Consider the following 16,409-nt stretch of genomic DNA (forward strand, 5'->3'; position numbering starts at 1 on the left):
TGAACAGTTTGCAATAGGATGTTCAAACTGCACGGTTGGCTGCAGGGCATGATGGGAATTAGTATGGTTTGATTTAGTGACAAAGCCCACTTTCATTTGGATGGGTTTGTCAAATACAAAAATTGGAACAGCTGGTACATCTGGGGGACTGATAATCCACATTTCATGATCAAAAAGTCTCTTCACCCTAAATGGGAAACTGTGTAGTGTGCAATGTCCAGTCATGGAAAAATCAGTGCGATATTTCTTGACAACACAGCGACTACCAAACGGTATGTGAAGGTTTTAAAATATGACTTCATCTTCTTTATCCAAAGTGACCCTGATTTTGACAATCTGTGGTTCATGCAAGATGTAGCTTGACCCCATCAGTTCAGAAGAATATTTGATGTGCTGGAGGAGCACTTTGAGATCTGCATTCTGGCTCCGGGGTACCCAGAGGCCACTAGCATGGGCCTTGATTAGACACCTTTTTCTCCGGATCTGAAAACATGTGACTACTTTTTTTGGGGCTGTATCAAAGACAAGGTGTACAAAAATATTCCCAAAACCATTGCTGAGCTGAAACCAGCCATTCAAGAGGTCATTGACAGTATTGATGTTCTGACACTTCAGCGGGTCACGCAGAATTTCGCTATTTGTCTGCACCACATCATCGCCAGTGATGGCAGATATATCAAACATTTCATAACCTAAATCCGAATATCTGTAGTGATGTAAACATGTTGAATAAAGTGTGTGAATGCCTTTGTTTGTAACTAATTTACGTTTATTTCATATAGTTCAGTAACTGTCACCCTGTAGTATTATCTCTAAGTATCTTGACAAGTCACTTATGTATGAAATTGAGAGTTGGCATTAACTCTGGCTGCTGAGTAGACAGTTCTCTCCATTTGCATTCTTTTTAAGCAGAGGTATCTACAGGGTCTGTTCCAAAAGTTTCAGGAATAATTTTCTTAAAGAGATTTATTGCCTTTTAACAAAAAAACTTAAAATCTTTAAAGTTTATTTCTTCTGCATCTGCAGATCACTGATACTTCACCTAGTTTACCTAGGACTCCGGTAAATCATCATTGGGAAGTACCTTAAGGTGGTGCACTGAACTCTGTTTTCTCCCCTCCAATGACCCATAATGCTGTCCATTCAAGCTTCTCTTTATCCTTAGAAACAGAAAGAAGTCTGGTGATGCCAGGTCAGGGCTGTATGACATTCCTGGCATGAAAATCTTGCATGACGAGAACAGTGTGGCTCAGAGCATTGTCGTAGAAGCAGTTACTCCCATAAAATATCTAGAAGTATGTTATGGAATGATTTAAAGTGGAGCAGCCATATAAAATTAATTGTAGGTAAGGCAGATACTAAAATGAGATCCATTAGAAGAATGCTCAGGTGATGTAGTCCATCAACAAAGGAATTAACTTACAAAGCCCTCATTTGATCAATACTTGAATATTGCTCAGTAGTCTGGGATCTGTACCAGATACGATTTACGGAGGAAATAGAGAAGATGCAAAGAAGAGCAGCATGTTTCATTAAAGGTTCATTTAGTAACCACTAAAGTGACACACAAATTCTCAGCCAACTCCAACAGCAGACATTGCGAGGGAGGTGTTCTGTGTCATGGTGTGGATTACTGCTAAAGTTTCCAGAGCGCACATTCCTAGAAGAGTCATCCAGTATACAGGGTGAACATTAATAAAATGAATAAACTGCAGGGACAGACTTATGATTGAAAATGGAGGAAAAAAGATCCTATGAACACGTGTCCAGAAATGCATCATTGCCACAGTAGATGGTACTGACAAATGGAAGCTCCTCTGACCACATGCCGCATGTTCCTTGTGTGTTGCAGACTGTTTGATTGACACATTGCACTATAAGCAGCAAAATGGTACGGTATTCATGTCAGTAACAAGCTAAGATGGTGATTGTGCATGGCCGTGCAGATGGAAATGGTCAAGAGGCAGCACGGCTGTACCACAGCAAGTACACTCACAGATATCAACCATGTTACACAACATTTCAAGCCCTTTTTGGGAATATGTGTCATCATGAGTCCTTCCAGATGGATGAATGTGCAGGGAAGTGGCAGACTGTGTGTGTACACCAGATTTGGAGGACTGGGTTCTACAGGATATTCAGAAGAATGCTAGTACATGCTCCACGCAAGTGGCCTGCCAACATAGTGTCAGCCAAATTACAATTACATATATCCTGCATGACAACTGCTACTATCCCTATCATCTGCAAAGAGTGCAAGGATTATCAGGAGCGGATTTCCCTCTACAGGAAGGACTTTTTCGATAGTTTGTTCACCAGACCATCACAATTATGGGCTTTGTGTCATCAGTCCTCTTTACCAACAAAGCAACCTTTACCAGAACTGGCATCATAAATGTGCATAATTGTGATCTGTGGGCTACAGACACAGCACATGATCAGAGAAACTTTCAATTGACAGTGCCTTCTACTCTAGCAATGATGCATTTCTGGACACGTGTTCATTGGACCTTTTTCCCTCCATTTCCTGTCAGGAATCCATCCCTGCAGTTTGTCAGTTTTATTAATGTTCACCCTGTATTGTTTCATAATGTGTAACTCTCACAAAAAGACCATGAGAATAAAATTAGAGAGATTCCAACAATCATTCTTCTTGTGAACCATTCATGAGCGGAACGGGAAAAGGGGGGGAGTGAGACTGATACACCACAAAGCACTCCCTACTACACACTGTTAAGTGGCTTGCAGATTATAGAAGTAACTGGATAGATCTATAAAAAAAGTGGTGGCAGGAGAAAACACATATAAAGGTTAAAGAAATGTGCAAGCTTTTGGAGCCAGTGGCTCCTTCTTCTGGCAGAAAGGTTGAAGGAGAAGGAAGAGGGATGAAGGAAAAGGACTGGCAAGGTTCAAATGGCTCTGAGCACTATGCGACTTAACTTCTGAGGTCATCAGTCACCTAGAACTTAGAACTACTTAAACCTAACTAACCTAAGGACATCACACACATCCATGCCTGAGGCAGGATTCGAACCTGCGACCGTAGCAGTCGCTCGGTTCCAGACTGTAGTGCCTAGAACCGCATGGACTGGGAAGGTTTAGCAAAGAGGGAGAGTTCAAAAAAGTCGCCGAGAATTCAAAGTCAGGCGAGACTTACTGGGCAGGAGGTAAAAATCTTTTAATTTTGAATAATTGTGAGATTTGAAAGATTATGGAGTTCTAGATAGCGTTTCATACCTGTAAAAGACAATTATAGCAATTCCGGAATTTTTCAGTGTGAGCTTTGACTTCATTTCAAACAATTAAAATTCCATATGGCATGCTGTGCAAATGCAACTGAGAAGTAAAGAGAGTTGTGCCACATAGTTCCTGACCACCATACTATGTACCAAATCCCCTATGTCAAATCTCAAATCTCTCTGCAGTTTTGCAAGAAATGGAGTATGCCTCTTAAAATGCTAATTTATTTGTATGATTGAGAACGAAACTCTGATGATCTTTGGTACTATTCCAGAGGAGTAGGCTGCCATCAGATTTTGTCATTCACTCCTCCAATCTCAGTGTCCTTAACACCACAGAAATGACATTTTCTTCTGTGTTCACAATGTCATGATTTCATCACTTATCTGCACCCCTCATTATACATCAATGTTCCCTTTGTTTCTACTTGGAGAAATGTTTTTGAGTAATTTTACTTTGCACTGTTGCTAGTTGTCTGTTTTTTCCTTGCTGAATAAACTAGCCATTTGATGCAGTTTGGTGGAATTTCAGATGGTTTCTCTTTAAGTATTTTTCAAGGTCTATCAATTATTACACTTTTGTGTGAAAATTGTCAAAGTTTTTGGATTCACTCAGATTGGCATCTGCCCAGTTTCTTCAGAATCTAAATACCTGTTTGTATGGCTATTAACAGTAGAGAATTGATTAATACTGTGCAGTAAAGAAATGATTCCTGTTATATTATCATATGACATATATATCAAAGCTAGAAACTATCATACTTCCAACAAGCATTAAATTGTCCAGACCTGTTCATTTGACATGTGACAAAGGGAAGATAGCTTTGTATTCCATATAAGTGAAGGTGAAAAGGAGTTAAATTTCAAATCAATTTTGTGCATACAGTGAGCTTATTTCTGCTTCTGGTATTGCAGACTCTCTGTATGGCTAACATTACCTCTTATATTCCTTGTATTTGAATAAGCCTGGGAAGGGACAAAGGAAGGAATAAGGGATGAAGAAAAGGAAAAACAGTTACAATTTAATGTAATCAGCCTGAAGATTGTAAGATGACTTAGCTGGATGTTAATATATAAGTGACATTTTTTAAAAAAATGATCCCTAATCAGTTACTTTTATTTCCACATTGCTAAAAACTTTGCAAAATTCTGATACACATTTACAACTTGGAGGTCAGTAATTACAGTGTTACATGTCACATGACATGGTTTCACCACAAGCCAGTTACTCTTTGAAGATATTCACTGCATTCATCAGTGTACTGTTACAAAAGTTTGGTTTCATTTGAGCACATCTCACACACAAATATATACTAAATAATTGTTTACTGGAAGCTTACTAAGTTGCATTGCTCTGCAGAAGAAGTATAATAAGAGAAAACATTCATGAACCTCACAATACATGCAAATCTGCCTCTAATATTATGAATGTACTTTACTGGATTACTCTTAAACAAAGTTCAGTTTATTTATTTTTTTTAATTTTTACCTGTCCATCTATATAAGACAACATTACAATAGTTTGTGCATTGTGATCCCAAACCATCTGCCAGAAGTCGTGAACTGTATGTGGCATTGGATGCTGAGTAATGATAAATTCATGCAGTTTATGAAAACCTGGAAAGAAATTGCATGTTCAGATAATTATAGATTTTCCATGAACAATCTCTTACAGTTTTTTAAAGTATACTAAAAAATAATAGCAAATAATTATAACATTGTTGGAAAATAAATTAATACTTTCAGTGCAGTAAGAAATATTCAACATCTGTGGAGTAACTTTCATTGTAGGTTACATCTCATTCCTGTTGCAGCTTCCAAACAAACAACTTTATACCATAGCTGAACAAAAGTTTCATGGCATTATTGATTACAACACAGTTACACAGTGATCAAATACATCAAGCATCAATGGGATGAAAACTGAAAGATAAGAAAGGCTTGAAGATAGATACAGAGAAATTCAACTCAATAAGTCAATAGGAAAGGATAGGATGATGATGATGATGATAATGATGTTAATTCATTCATAAATTTTCGAAATGGAAAAAAGTGGGGAAAACATTATGCAACTTCTACAGTCTTACCCTGAATCCATGTAGCATTAACGTAATCACTGCCATCGACGCCTGGTTTTGGTGTCAGGTGTACTCTTGAACTTTCAATTGGTAAAATACAGCTTCTGTTTTTAAAATGGTTGCATGGTTTATTTGCAGAAACTAAGTTGAAATCTTTGGGTTGAAAGGATGTGATAAGCTGTAAAAAATAAACAGTGTATGATGGCAAAGTCAATGTGCTATAGTTACAATAACCATTATCATAAATTTTTTTAATATTATGACTGAAAGCCATGCCAGTTGGTAGCATAGAAAAAAATAAGGAAGGAATTTAAGTAAAAACACTTACAGGAGTACATAAAAATAATTACTTTACAGCAGCTTCAGGGTAAGCTCTCTTCTACAGGGTAAGCACCCCTGGTTCAATAAAGAATACAGAGAAATGGATACACAAAAGTTAATAAACATACATGTCTCTGCAATGGGACATACATTATTATTTGTGAAATTAGTGCTAACTTCTGGTTAGGAGAAACAAGCTACCACTGTTTGAGTACACCATTTGCAGTCAATTAATGGGAGCAGCGGAATAAAGTACCAAGGGTACAAATTCAGAGTAATTTATGGCAGGAAAACAACATAAAACTTGTTGCAAGAAGAAGAATTAAACAGAAATGAAGTGCTATCACGAAGTAGATAGCTAACAAAACTTTGTTTGACGAGTTCTTCAGTGTCGTATTTCAGCTTGTGACCCTTCCCATGAAGAAATTAATGTAGAAAAACTGAAAATTCAAACAACAACTCTGTATTTAATCAGAAGTTCATTTAGTCAGGGTAAGGGCATCACAGATCCATTCAATCATCACCTGTGGTAGTGAAGTTACCAAACATGTTAATTTTTCCTATGAGTCTCTCACTAAGTAGCCATTATGGTAAAATCAGACATTCAAGGTAATTCACAGTTTGTGAATTGTTGTTCTTCTCACATACAGTTTGTGAATGGAAGAAGAGAGATGAAAATAAAATGATATATAATGTGCCTTCAGCCACTAACCATAAGGTGAGCTGCAGAATATACACTGATGAGCCAAAACATTATGGCAACTTACTTAAAAGCATGTTGATCTACTTCTAGAATGTAATTCAGCAGTGATTCTGAATGCCATGGATTTTACAAGTATTTGATAGGTTTCCAGAGGTTTTTGGCAGCAGGTGCCTATGCACAGGTCATACACTTCCCATAATTTACAGATGATTGGTTTATGGGTGCTGAATTAGCACCCGGTATCATCCCAGTTGAGTTTCATCAGATTCAGTTAAGCCAAATTTGATGGCCAAGACATCAATGTGAGTTAACTAACATACTCCTCAAACCATTGCAGCACAATTCTGGCCTTGTGACAAGGACAGTTATCCTACTGGGAGATGCCATCGCTGTTGAGGAAGGCATCAAGCATAAGGGGTTACAGGTGTTCCCTAATAATATTCACATAGCCCACAGCTGTCATGGAGCTTTCAATTACTATTGCAGGTCCCATGGAGGCCCAGGTGAATGTCCCCCATAACATAATACTGCTCCCACTGGTTTAACAATAAATGGGAGTCATCTGACCAGCTGACATGATTCCATTGATCCGTGGTCCGATCTCAATGAGACTGTGCCCACTATAATCATAATTTATGATGTTGTCGGGTCAACATGGGAACACATAGGGATTCTCTGCTGCAGAACACCATGTTCAATGCTGTGCTGTGAATGGTGCACTAGAAAACACTTGTGCTTGTGTCAGCACCATACTCTGTCATCAGATCTGCCACAGATCACCATCTATCCAGCTTCAGAGAGCAGGCAAGCCTCAAAACCCTATGTTCTGTGATGAGGTATGGACGTCCAACTTCTTGCCACCTACTTGTGATTTCAGCATGCTCCAACTGCTTTCCATAGATGCTCACAACAGTAGCATGCAAACAGCTGACCAGTTTCACTGTTTCTGAGATGCTCACTCCCAAGCACTGGGCCACAACAATCTGGCTTTTGTCAAAATTGCTTAAGTTGACAGATTTCTGCATTTTGCCACTTATTGTTGCTAGAATGGTTGCCCATTTATCTCGCTCCACTCGTATACTTCGCTTACCATGTAATGTGCCCTCAGTGCCACCAGGCAGCATACAACCTCACAGTGGGCAGTGGTCATTGCATTTTGGCTCATCAGTGTAAGTATACTTGTAGATGCAGATCTATGAGTAGATTATACATGAAACCTTGAAAAATTCCACAGTCAGATCTGGATAAAGATCTTTCATAAAATGTTGAAAAGGTGTGGCTATGTGTAATGGTAATAAGTGGATAACTCCTTCAAAACCATTTCAAAACGGCTGGAAATTTTTGAATTCTTTGCAAGTATGTTATAAAATTTGATACCATGCAGTAGGGAGTAGTTTTGGATTAAATTTTATAACAAACTTCCAACCTAAAAAAGTTTGAGTGGAAGCTGCTGTGAAATTGACTTGAAGGAGTTTCTTAACAGTAAATGTTTTTATAGTATTAAAGAATTTATTTCAGGGAAGTGGAATACTTTCATTTGTACCAACATTATTTATAAGCATAACAGTATTTATAAGTACCAGTAATCAAGGTACACAGTTTTTTTGGTTATTCATTCCACAATGTTATTACAGGAATGTAAAATATGTCCACAATCTGAAAAAAATCATGTATTTTTCTCTGGAGAATAAATGAGTAAGTAAATAAATAAATATAGCTAAAAACAGAGATGATGTGACTTGCCAAACGAAAGTGCTGGCAGGTCGATAGGCACACAAACAAACACAAACATACACACAAAATTCAAGCTTTCGCAACCAACGGTTGCTTCATCGGGAAAGAGGGAAGGAGAGGGAAAGACGAAAGGGTGTGGGTTTTAAGGGAGAGGGTAAGGAGTCATTCCAATCCCGGGAGTGGAATGACTTACCTTAGGGGGGGAAAAAGGACAGGTATCACTCGCACACAGACACATATCCATCCGCACATACACAGACAGAAGCAGACATTTGTAAAGGCCCCTAAGGTAAGTCTTTCCGCTCCCGGGATTGGAATGACTCCTTACCCTCTCCCTTAAAACCCACATCCTTTCGTCTTTCCCTCTCCTTCCCTCTTTCCTGATGAAGCAACTGTTGGTTGCGAAAGCTTGAATTTTGTGTGTATGTTTGTGTTTGTTTGTGTGTCTATCGACCTGCCAGCGCTTTCATTTGGTAAGTCACATCATCTCTGTTTTTAGATATATTTTAGATATATTTTTCCCACGTGGAATGTTTCCCTCTATTATATAAATAAATAAATAAATTTATAGAGAAACTTTGCCATTTGAAGCATATACAATGTGGTTTAGTGCTTAGCATTGCTACCAGATGACCCGTAACCACCAGCCATTATTTATTATTTTTTGTTTGTAATGTTTGTATATTCTGCAATACTCAATGTTTGTTTGAACAGTATCACTCTCCATCCAAGAGTTGAGTTCTCTTCTATCCATATGTTGGTGTTTGTAAAAATGTGCTTTCAGGCCTAAGTGTTGTACTTCACTGACAACTTAGCTTTCAGATTTGGACTTGATTCCAATTATGATATGACGACGTTTGGTGGAGACACCGTGTACTTCAAAAGATGTATACCACTGCAGCTCCACTTAGGAAACATAAAATCCAAATGTGCATAAATCATTCTCAAGATCCACATGTTCAGGAAACCAAAGGGTAAAAACAGCAACAGTACAGCTGCACATTAGGCATCCATCAGTGTTTTCAGAAGTTGCTGGTCAGAATCCGATGACCTGACAAAGGATTTGACAAGTCACCAAATAAAACAGGTGGAGCTATATGATGTGTTCGACAAAGATGTAATTTTACTTGGATGGCACAGCCCAGCAATAATTTAAGTACATCAAAGAGAAGCTCATTAGCTGGGACCAAATGCAGACTGACTTGGAGAAGACATTAGGTGACAATTGGAAGCAAGTCACCTTAACAGAAGAACAACTGAAAAATGGGGCCCATAGTCATGGGGAAATGACAGTGTCATACGTACAAAATGTTTTTGCCCTGTGCCACATTTTGAATCTGAATACAACAGAAGCCAGCAAAAATCTCACACATGAATGAATTCCTCAAGTGTTCTTGCATCCTTTACCAGAAGACCTTTGTACATCTCTTCTGTGAATTCTTTCATCAAGAAATATGACCAACTCCAGAAAATGGATCTATGGTAGTTTTGGAAGATCACCATGACTCTGCCTCTCTCATACACCAGGTAGTAAGACGAGAGATACAGCAGTTTATGGCAGCCAGAATGCTTGGACAGAGTAAGCCAGAGATAGTGGCTGACCCTATACATCAGGAGGTAATAAGAAGATGTTAAAGAAGAGATGTATCAATCTTTAATACCAATATCTTTTACCAATTGAATGGCCCAGGAAGAGGAGACTTTGCCAACTCAGACTTATGCTGCAGCCATCAAACAATAATGTAGCATCTGACCAATGGAGGTACAACCAACTCCTCTGCCAAGTATTCACCTCAAAAAAGGACAAACATTCAGAGAACAACACACAAGTACGTTTCTAAAGTGAATGCCCTGGACACACTATATGCACCTGCAGAGATAGATGACTACTTTTGACGGCTATTATGCCACAAGACACCAATCATGACACCAGTCATATTCACACCAGTCAACTTCAGGTGACTGAAGTCAGCCTGTGGTGCAAAGCTCATTGCAGTACCCTGGACAAGGTCACTCACCAATATAGTGTACCTATCTTGTTGCACCATACTGAGGTACCAGCCACATGCCTAGCACACAAACTCAGGAAAACTACCTGAGGCGGTCATCTATGGAGGTGAGTCCACAACAGATGAAAATCCTCCACGGATGGCGGTTATCAAAATGTCAGGAAAACTCTCCAATGTCATCATCAATGACCAATCTGTCTGGCTGCTAGCTGACTCAGGTTTCTTTTTGTGTAATACTGAAAGCTTATCATGTCAGTTGAAGCAGACTATGTTCCATGATATGAAAGTGATCATAATGGAGGACACAACTGGGAAATATGTCCAGCTGACAGGAACATGTATCGCAAGAATAATTGTTGATAGTAGAACACAGACCTTCAAATTTTCATCTTAGCCTAATGCAGTTATAATTTAATTCCCAGATGGAACTTCTTACAGGCATCACAAGTAGTCACAAAGAGTGGAAGATAAGAGCTCTAGATTGACAAAGCCATTCTAACAAGCACACACATCAAAAATTGTTCTGAATGGTGGTTTGCTTTTGGAGATGATGTTATACCACCATCATCAATGAGACAAGTTCCAGTCATCAATGTGGATGCTCAGTTAATCTGTAAATCTTTTATCAGTTGTCAAAAGCTACTGGGGCTCACAAAACACATCTACATACCTGCAACAATAATAAACATTACATGTGGGCAAGGACTTTGGATCACTAATTATCACAAGCAGCCACAATTCATCCGTAAAGGTATGTGCACTGAAACAGTCCAGGATGGCCAGCTAAGTACCATCAATGAAGAATCATTCTTTACTCCCACCACAGACAACACAATGGAGGAAGCAACTATCAAAATGCCAATAGGAACTGGCCCACCCAGATCTGGAGTGGCAAAACAACAGTTTTAAAAGGCCAATGAGAAAACACTGCACCACCATTAGGGTTCATCCACCGATTAGCCAGCACTCGAATATGATGAAGCTGGCTGAATAAGAGATAATACAGGAGGAAATGAAGTTGCTGCAGAACGACATTACTGAATCTTGAGAGTGTCGTTGCTCCTTTCCTGTGGTCCTACCAAGCAAGGTGGTGCAGTGGCTAGCACAATGGACTCACATTTCGGAGCACAATGGTTCAAATCCACATCTGATCATCTAGTTTTAGGTTATCCACAGCTGATTCTCCACTCACTCCTTTCTAATCTGAGTTTTTGTTTCATCTCTAATGACCTCATTGTCAATGGAACATTAAACACTAATCTTCCTTTTGTCCTGTGGTTCTTATCAAGAAGAAGGAAGCACACAGTGTTTCTACGTCAACTGTTAACAGACTCTCACACATTGATTACACCCTCAAAGTACATCTCAATTATGGACATGCAGTAAGGCTACTGGCAAATCAAGGTTGACAACTCTGACCAGGAAAATTCTGCCTTCATAATTTCTGGCAGTGATTATGAGTTCAAAGTTATGCTGTTTGGACTATGTGACACTTAAGCCACCTTGAGTGTTGGTAGACAACTTGCTTCAACACATTAAATGGATGATGTGTATTTGCTATCTGAATGACATTGTCATCTTTTCAAAGTCATATGAAGAACATCCAAGCTGCCTGACAACTCTGTTAAAGTCCGTTCCAACTGCAGACCTCTTCCTGACTCCAAAACAGTTGCCCAAGAAATGAAAATCTTGGGACAACTAGTTAATGGTGATGGGAGCCTCTTCTGATCCAGAGAAAATTGGAGTAGTCACAGATTTTCCAACTCCTCAGTACATTAGTGATGAGAGATGTTTGCTTGGAATGTGCTCATATTACCCAGCAATTCGTAAAGGGCTTCTGTACCAAGCCACATCCCTTGCAAGAACTACTACAGGAAAATGGCAAATATTCCAGGCACACAAAAGATCTTTCACTATCCTTAAGGAGGCTTAAACATCTTTTGCAGTTATACCATTGTACAAAAACTGTACAAAGTGACAATGTCACAATGATGCTAGCAATTACAGTACAGATTCAGGAAGGTGCTGAAAAGGTTTATGCTTCAGAGTACTGTCTAAGTTCAAGATGAACTACTCTACAATTGAGAAAGAGTTCTCTGCAGTTATTTGGGCCACAATAGATTCCAGCCATATTTATTTGCCAAACCATTTACCTCTGTAACTAACCACCATTCATTATGTTGGCTGACTAGTCTGAAGGATCTGTCAGATGGACTGGTGAGATGGGCACTGATGCTTCAGGAGTGCAATATCACAGTGGTGTACAAAAATGGATGCACATGCAATGACACCAACTACCTTTTTGAGACTGAGGCAGAACACAGCAGCATGGATGAAATCTCAATCATGACACTGCTGCAGAACAGAGGCAAGATCCAGCACTGCTGAAAACCCTACAAGACTTGAAGGAGGAATTGGCCAAAGGTGAATTAAAGTCAATAAACGGAACATTGTACTAGAGGAACTATGATCCAATTGGGAGGGGCAGAGAAATGACTGCTCATCTATGGCCAGTTATCCTGAAGTTTTTCCATGATGCTTCAAAACTTCTGGTCACCTGGGATTTGAGAAGACTCTAGATATATCAGGTGCAGGTACCACTGGCCAAGTGCCCATCAGTTTGTAAGACACACTGTCTGCAACAGTGAGGAATTCCAGCAATGGAAGCACATGCTGCAATTACCTCTGAGGTACCTGGTACCAAATCTACCAGCAGCAGTCCCTTCCACCAAACTGAAATTGACTTCTTGGGGAGGTTCCCAAAGTCAACAAACAGGAATAATAGTCTGCTCTGACTGCTTCATCCCTCTCAGCTGTCACAAAAACTGTGTAGACAGCTGAAGTTCCACAAATTGCAAGATTACTTATAGAAAACATCATTTTGAAACATGGAACATCCTGAGTGATAATCGCTGACCGTGAAAAACTTTTCCAGTCAAGACTAGTATCAGAGTTTATTTCATGTTGCAACATCACTTACAAGATGATAACTGCCTACTACCCACAGATTAATGGCCTCACCAAATGCTTTAATATGATATCTTCATTATGCATAATTGTGAATGGTGGGGATGCAGTTGCATATAGTAATAGCAATACATAAAATAGCCTCAGGCTGCAGTTAAGATGTTATACGTTTTATTGCATGATTGATTTCAAGACTTTATGCCCGATCTCCAGTTCTCATTTCGTGGCATAGAATATATGTATCGTCATTACCCATCATATTTATTTTGATCATGTACTGAAACTTGTAACACCATAACTGCAGCCTGGGTCTATTTTATTTATTGTTACTACTGTAACATATTTGGTGTACCCAAACCACCAGGCATGGTAGCTCACAGAATGGCAGGTGGCCGACACCAAGCCTAGCGTGTTCTATCAGCATCATCTAGTCTATGTTCTGTTCACTGTGTGGTCAGATTTGCATAAGTCCATGTCTGGGCACTATACAGTGAACATCAGTTGTGATTCTACTGTTGGTTTGTTTTTCTACCATTATGTGGTGAAACTTGTGCAGGTATGTGCATCTGTTTTCAATTTATCATTCTTTACCTATAAAACAATTATTTCCAGCATAATTATACACAAAATTCATCTTCAACACAAAATAATTTCCTCTTACGTCCTCACCTGTTTTGAGGCATTTCTATAAAAATAAAATTTGTGTGTAATTATGGTGACAATAATTTTTTATAGATAAGGAATGATAAATTGAAAACAAATGCACTTACCTGCACAAATTTCACCACAGAATGGTAGAAAGATAGACTAACAGCTAAACTGCAACTAACATTCACTGCAGAGTGGCCAGGCTTGGACTGAGGCAAAATCTGATCCACACATTAAACAAAGCATACTGTAGACTAGAGAGTGCTGATAGTCGGAACGTGCTAGGTGTGGTGTGGGCCACCTGCTGTTCCCCAAGCAACCATGCCTGGCAGGTCAGGGGCACCAAACAAATCAATGCTGCCCACTGTGACATTAACATGTACCACAGTGAAGTAAGATATCACAGGCTTCACAACATTCTTTCTGCTCCAGAGGCTGCAATGATAATGGATACATGTTCCCATTTCAACCAGATGATATTTAGAATGAGTACGTGAAACACCTTATCAGTAGGACCAAACAAGCAAGAAAGCTGGCTCACGTACAAACCCAAGAAACCAAGGAGAAGGGCCACGAATACTGTAATGCCAAGCACTGGCCAGTGAGATATGGTCTGGGAGACTTGGTATCGATTTTTATGATTATGTGGAAAGTGAATTTGTCGGAAAATTTACTGAAATGCTACTTTGGGGCTGTATAATATCTTTCATTGCTTCTTTGATGGCACATACAAAGTTGACCAATACAAACTCCCATCCCATCGAGATGACAAAAGCACAGATATGTCACCCACATCCTCTGTACAAAACCCTACAATAGTCTTGAGGTGCTGATCTATCATGGGGGATTTGCATTCCAAGATACTTAAAGACTTGCTCAACGACTGCAAAGGTTTGATGCGAGGGGCTATTTTCAATGCTCATTATAGTGAAAAGGAGGTGGCAACACTACCAGAAGGTGAGGTTCCACCAGCACTGTCATACACATGACCTTTGACAAGATCTAGATCCAGGGCAGTGTAGTCAGCTCTAATAAGAACTTCTGAAACAGTGACTCGTCATTGCTCCAGGAGAGGGAACAAAGGCATGAGCTGTATGGCATACAGTGCAGTGCAGTGGTTAGCATTGCTGGCTAGCGCACTATGGGTCACCAGTTGAAACTCAAGCACCAGCCATTTGTAATTTTGTATTGACAATTTCTGAAATTTTCTCAAAATTTCTTATGTTTGTACATTCTAAAATTTTGATGTCTGTCTAAACAGTAGCATTCTCCATACGGGAGTTGTGTTCTCTTCTATCTGTATGTTGGTGTTTGTAATAAATGTACTTTCAGTGCTAAGTGTTCTAATTCACTGACAACCTTGCTTTTGGATTTGGATGTGATACTTGTTATGACATGACAATATAATCAACTTCTTTTAAATTCTACATATGCTATTAATTGTAAGATAGATAACAGTGTTTTTCATAAACCAGTAAAAAAAAAGTATTACACCACCTGCCAATATATAAACATGCATTGCTTGGATTCATAGGATACAAGGAATGAATAATACGGCTCATGAAATTACAAAAATAACTTTACTAACAAACAAACAAACAAACAAAAAAAATCACCAATGTACTGCACATTTCAACTGATCCCAAGCATGCTCAATCGGGTTCATTGTAACAAATACCACGAAGCATTTCTTTCAGTAAATTCCTTTATTACCCTTTAGCTGAGTTGTTGACAAGCAAATGCTAACATACACACTTTGCAATAACAGCTGCTTGTTAACATGAATAAGTTATGTGCAGCTTCTGAGAACCAATACCCACACAATGTGATTATAGAAACGTTGATCGCCAACAAAGCCTAACAGGTGCACACTAGGATGTCGTCCATAAATTTCAGTGTGGCAAGGATCAGGGAGGATAAGTAATAATACAATACTACAGTCCCATGAGTCTGGCAGCTCGTGGGCAGGCTGGGTGCTCATAGGCAGTCCATTGATGAGCAGCAAGGTCCAATAACAACACAGTCCTTTGAGGTGATGAGCTCATGGGAAAGTCACATGCAGATCCTGTGGGGTGGTTCCCTTGGGAGCAGCTGACTGAAGTTCAGCATCACACGGGGCTCACAGTGAGGGCAAGACTACATCTCGGCAGGCAGTGGCAGTGTCAGGCATCAGGTCTGTATTGGGGACACGAAGTGGCTGTCAGTCAGTCAGAGCCCAGAGTATAACTGGCTCTCAGAGGATGGAGAGCTGACTTAAGTAGGCACCTGCAGCAGACTACACACACGATATCATGTGGACATACGTCCTTGATGATGCAAATACGCGCCTGCAACTGCAGTGCCATGTACCGCAACCTGCACACCCTGCAGTGGCATAGTATGTGCCCCCAAACGCCATGGCAGCTACAGGAGGCTTCACAGCAAACAACTCAGTGGCTCTTCTATCAACAAATATCCTCTGATGTGATGCAGGGGCCACACCTGGTCCACAATATCCATTACTGCAGTGGCTGAATATGCAGGGGTGTAGTCCTGCATGCACCACAATTCCTACCTCCAGGAGGGTGGTGTTCACCAAGTGGCCAAAGTGTGTTCACACATCATCAGCATCTCAAAAGCTGAACCCACCACTGAAATGTTGACTGGAGGGCTATATAATAAGCTGGGGGATATCATCCCCATAGGGCACAGCCTTCAAATTATCCTTGAT

General features: G+C 39.7%; 1 protein-coding gene across 3 annotated transcripts in view; it reads right to left on the reverse strand.

Annotated features, from left to right (window-relative positions):
• The window catches only part of LOC126184515 (tyrosine-protein phosphatase 99A-like), a 472,724-nt gene that overhangs the window by 19,326 nt on the left and 436,989 nt on the right, over window positions 1-16,409 (reverse strand). For all 3 annotated transcript variants that reach the window (XM_049926908.1, XM_049926907.1, XM_049926909.1), the window contains 2 exons: window positions 5,327-5,495; window positions 4,729-4,856 (listed from right to left, as the gene is read on the reverse strand). In XM_049926908.1, coding sequence (XP_049782865.1) covers window positions 4,729-4,856; window positions 5,327-5,495 — 297 coding nt within the window. The remainder of the gene's footprint in view (window positions 1-4,728; window positions 4,857-5,326; window positions 5,496-16,409) is intronic.

The sequence above is a fragment of the Schistocerca cancellata genome, chromosome 4, assembly GCF_023864275.1.
Source record: "Schistocerca cancellata isolate TAMUIC-IGC-003103 chromosome 4, iqSchCanc2.1, whole genome shotgun sequence".
NCBI lineage: Eukaryota > Metazoa > Arthropoda > Insecta > Orthoptera > Acrididae > Schistocerca > Schistocerca cancellata.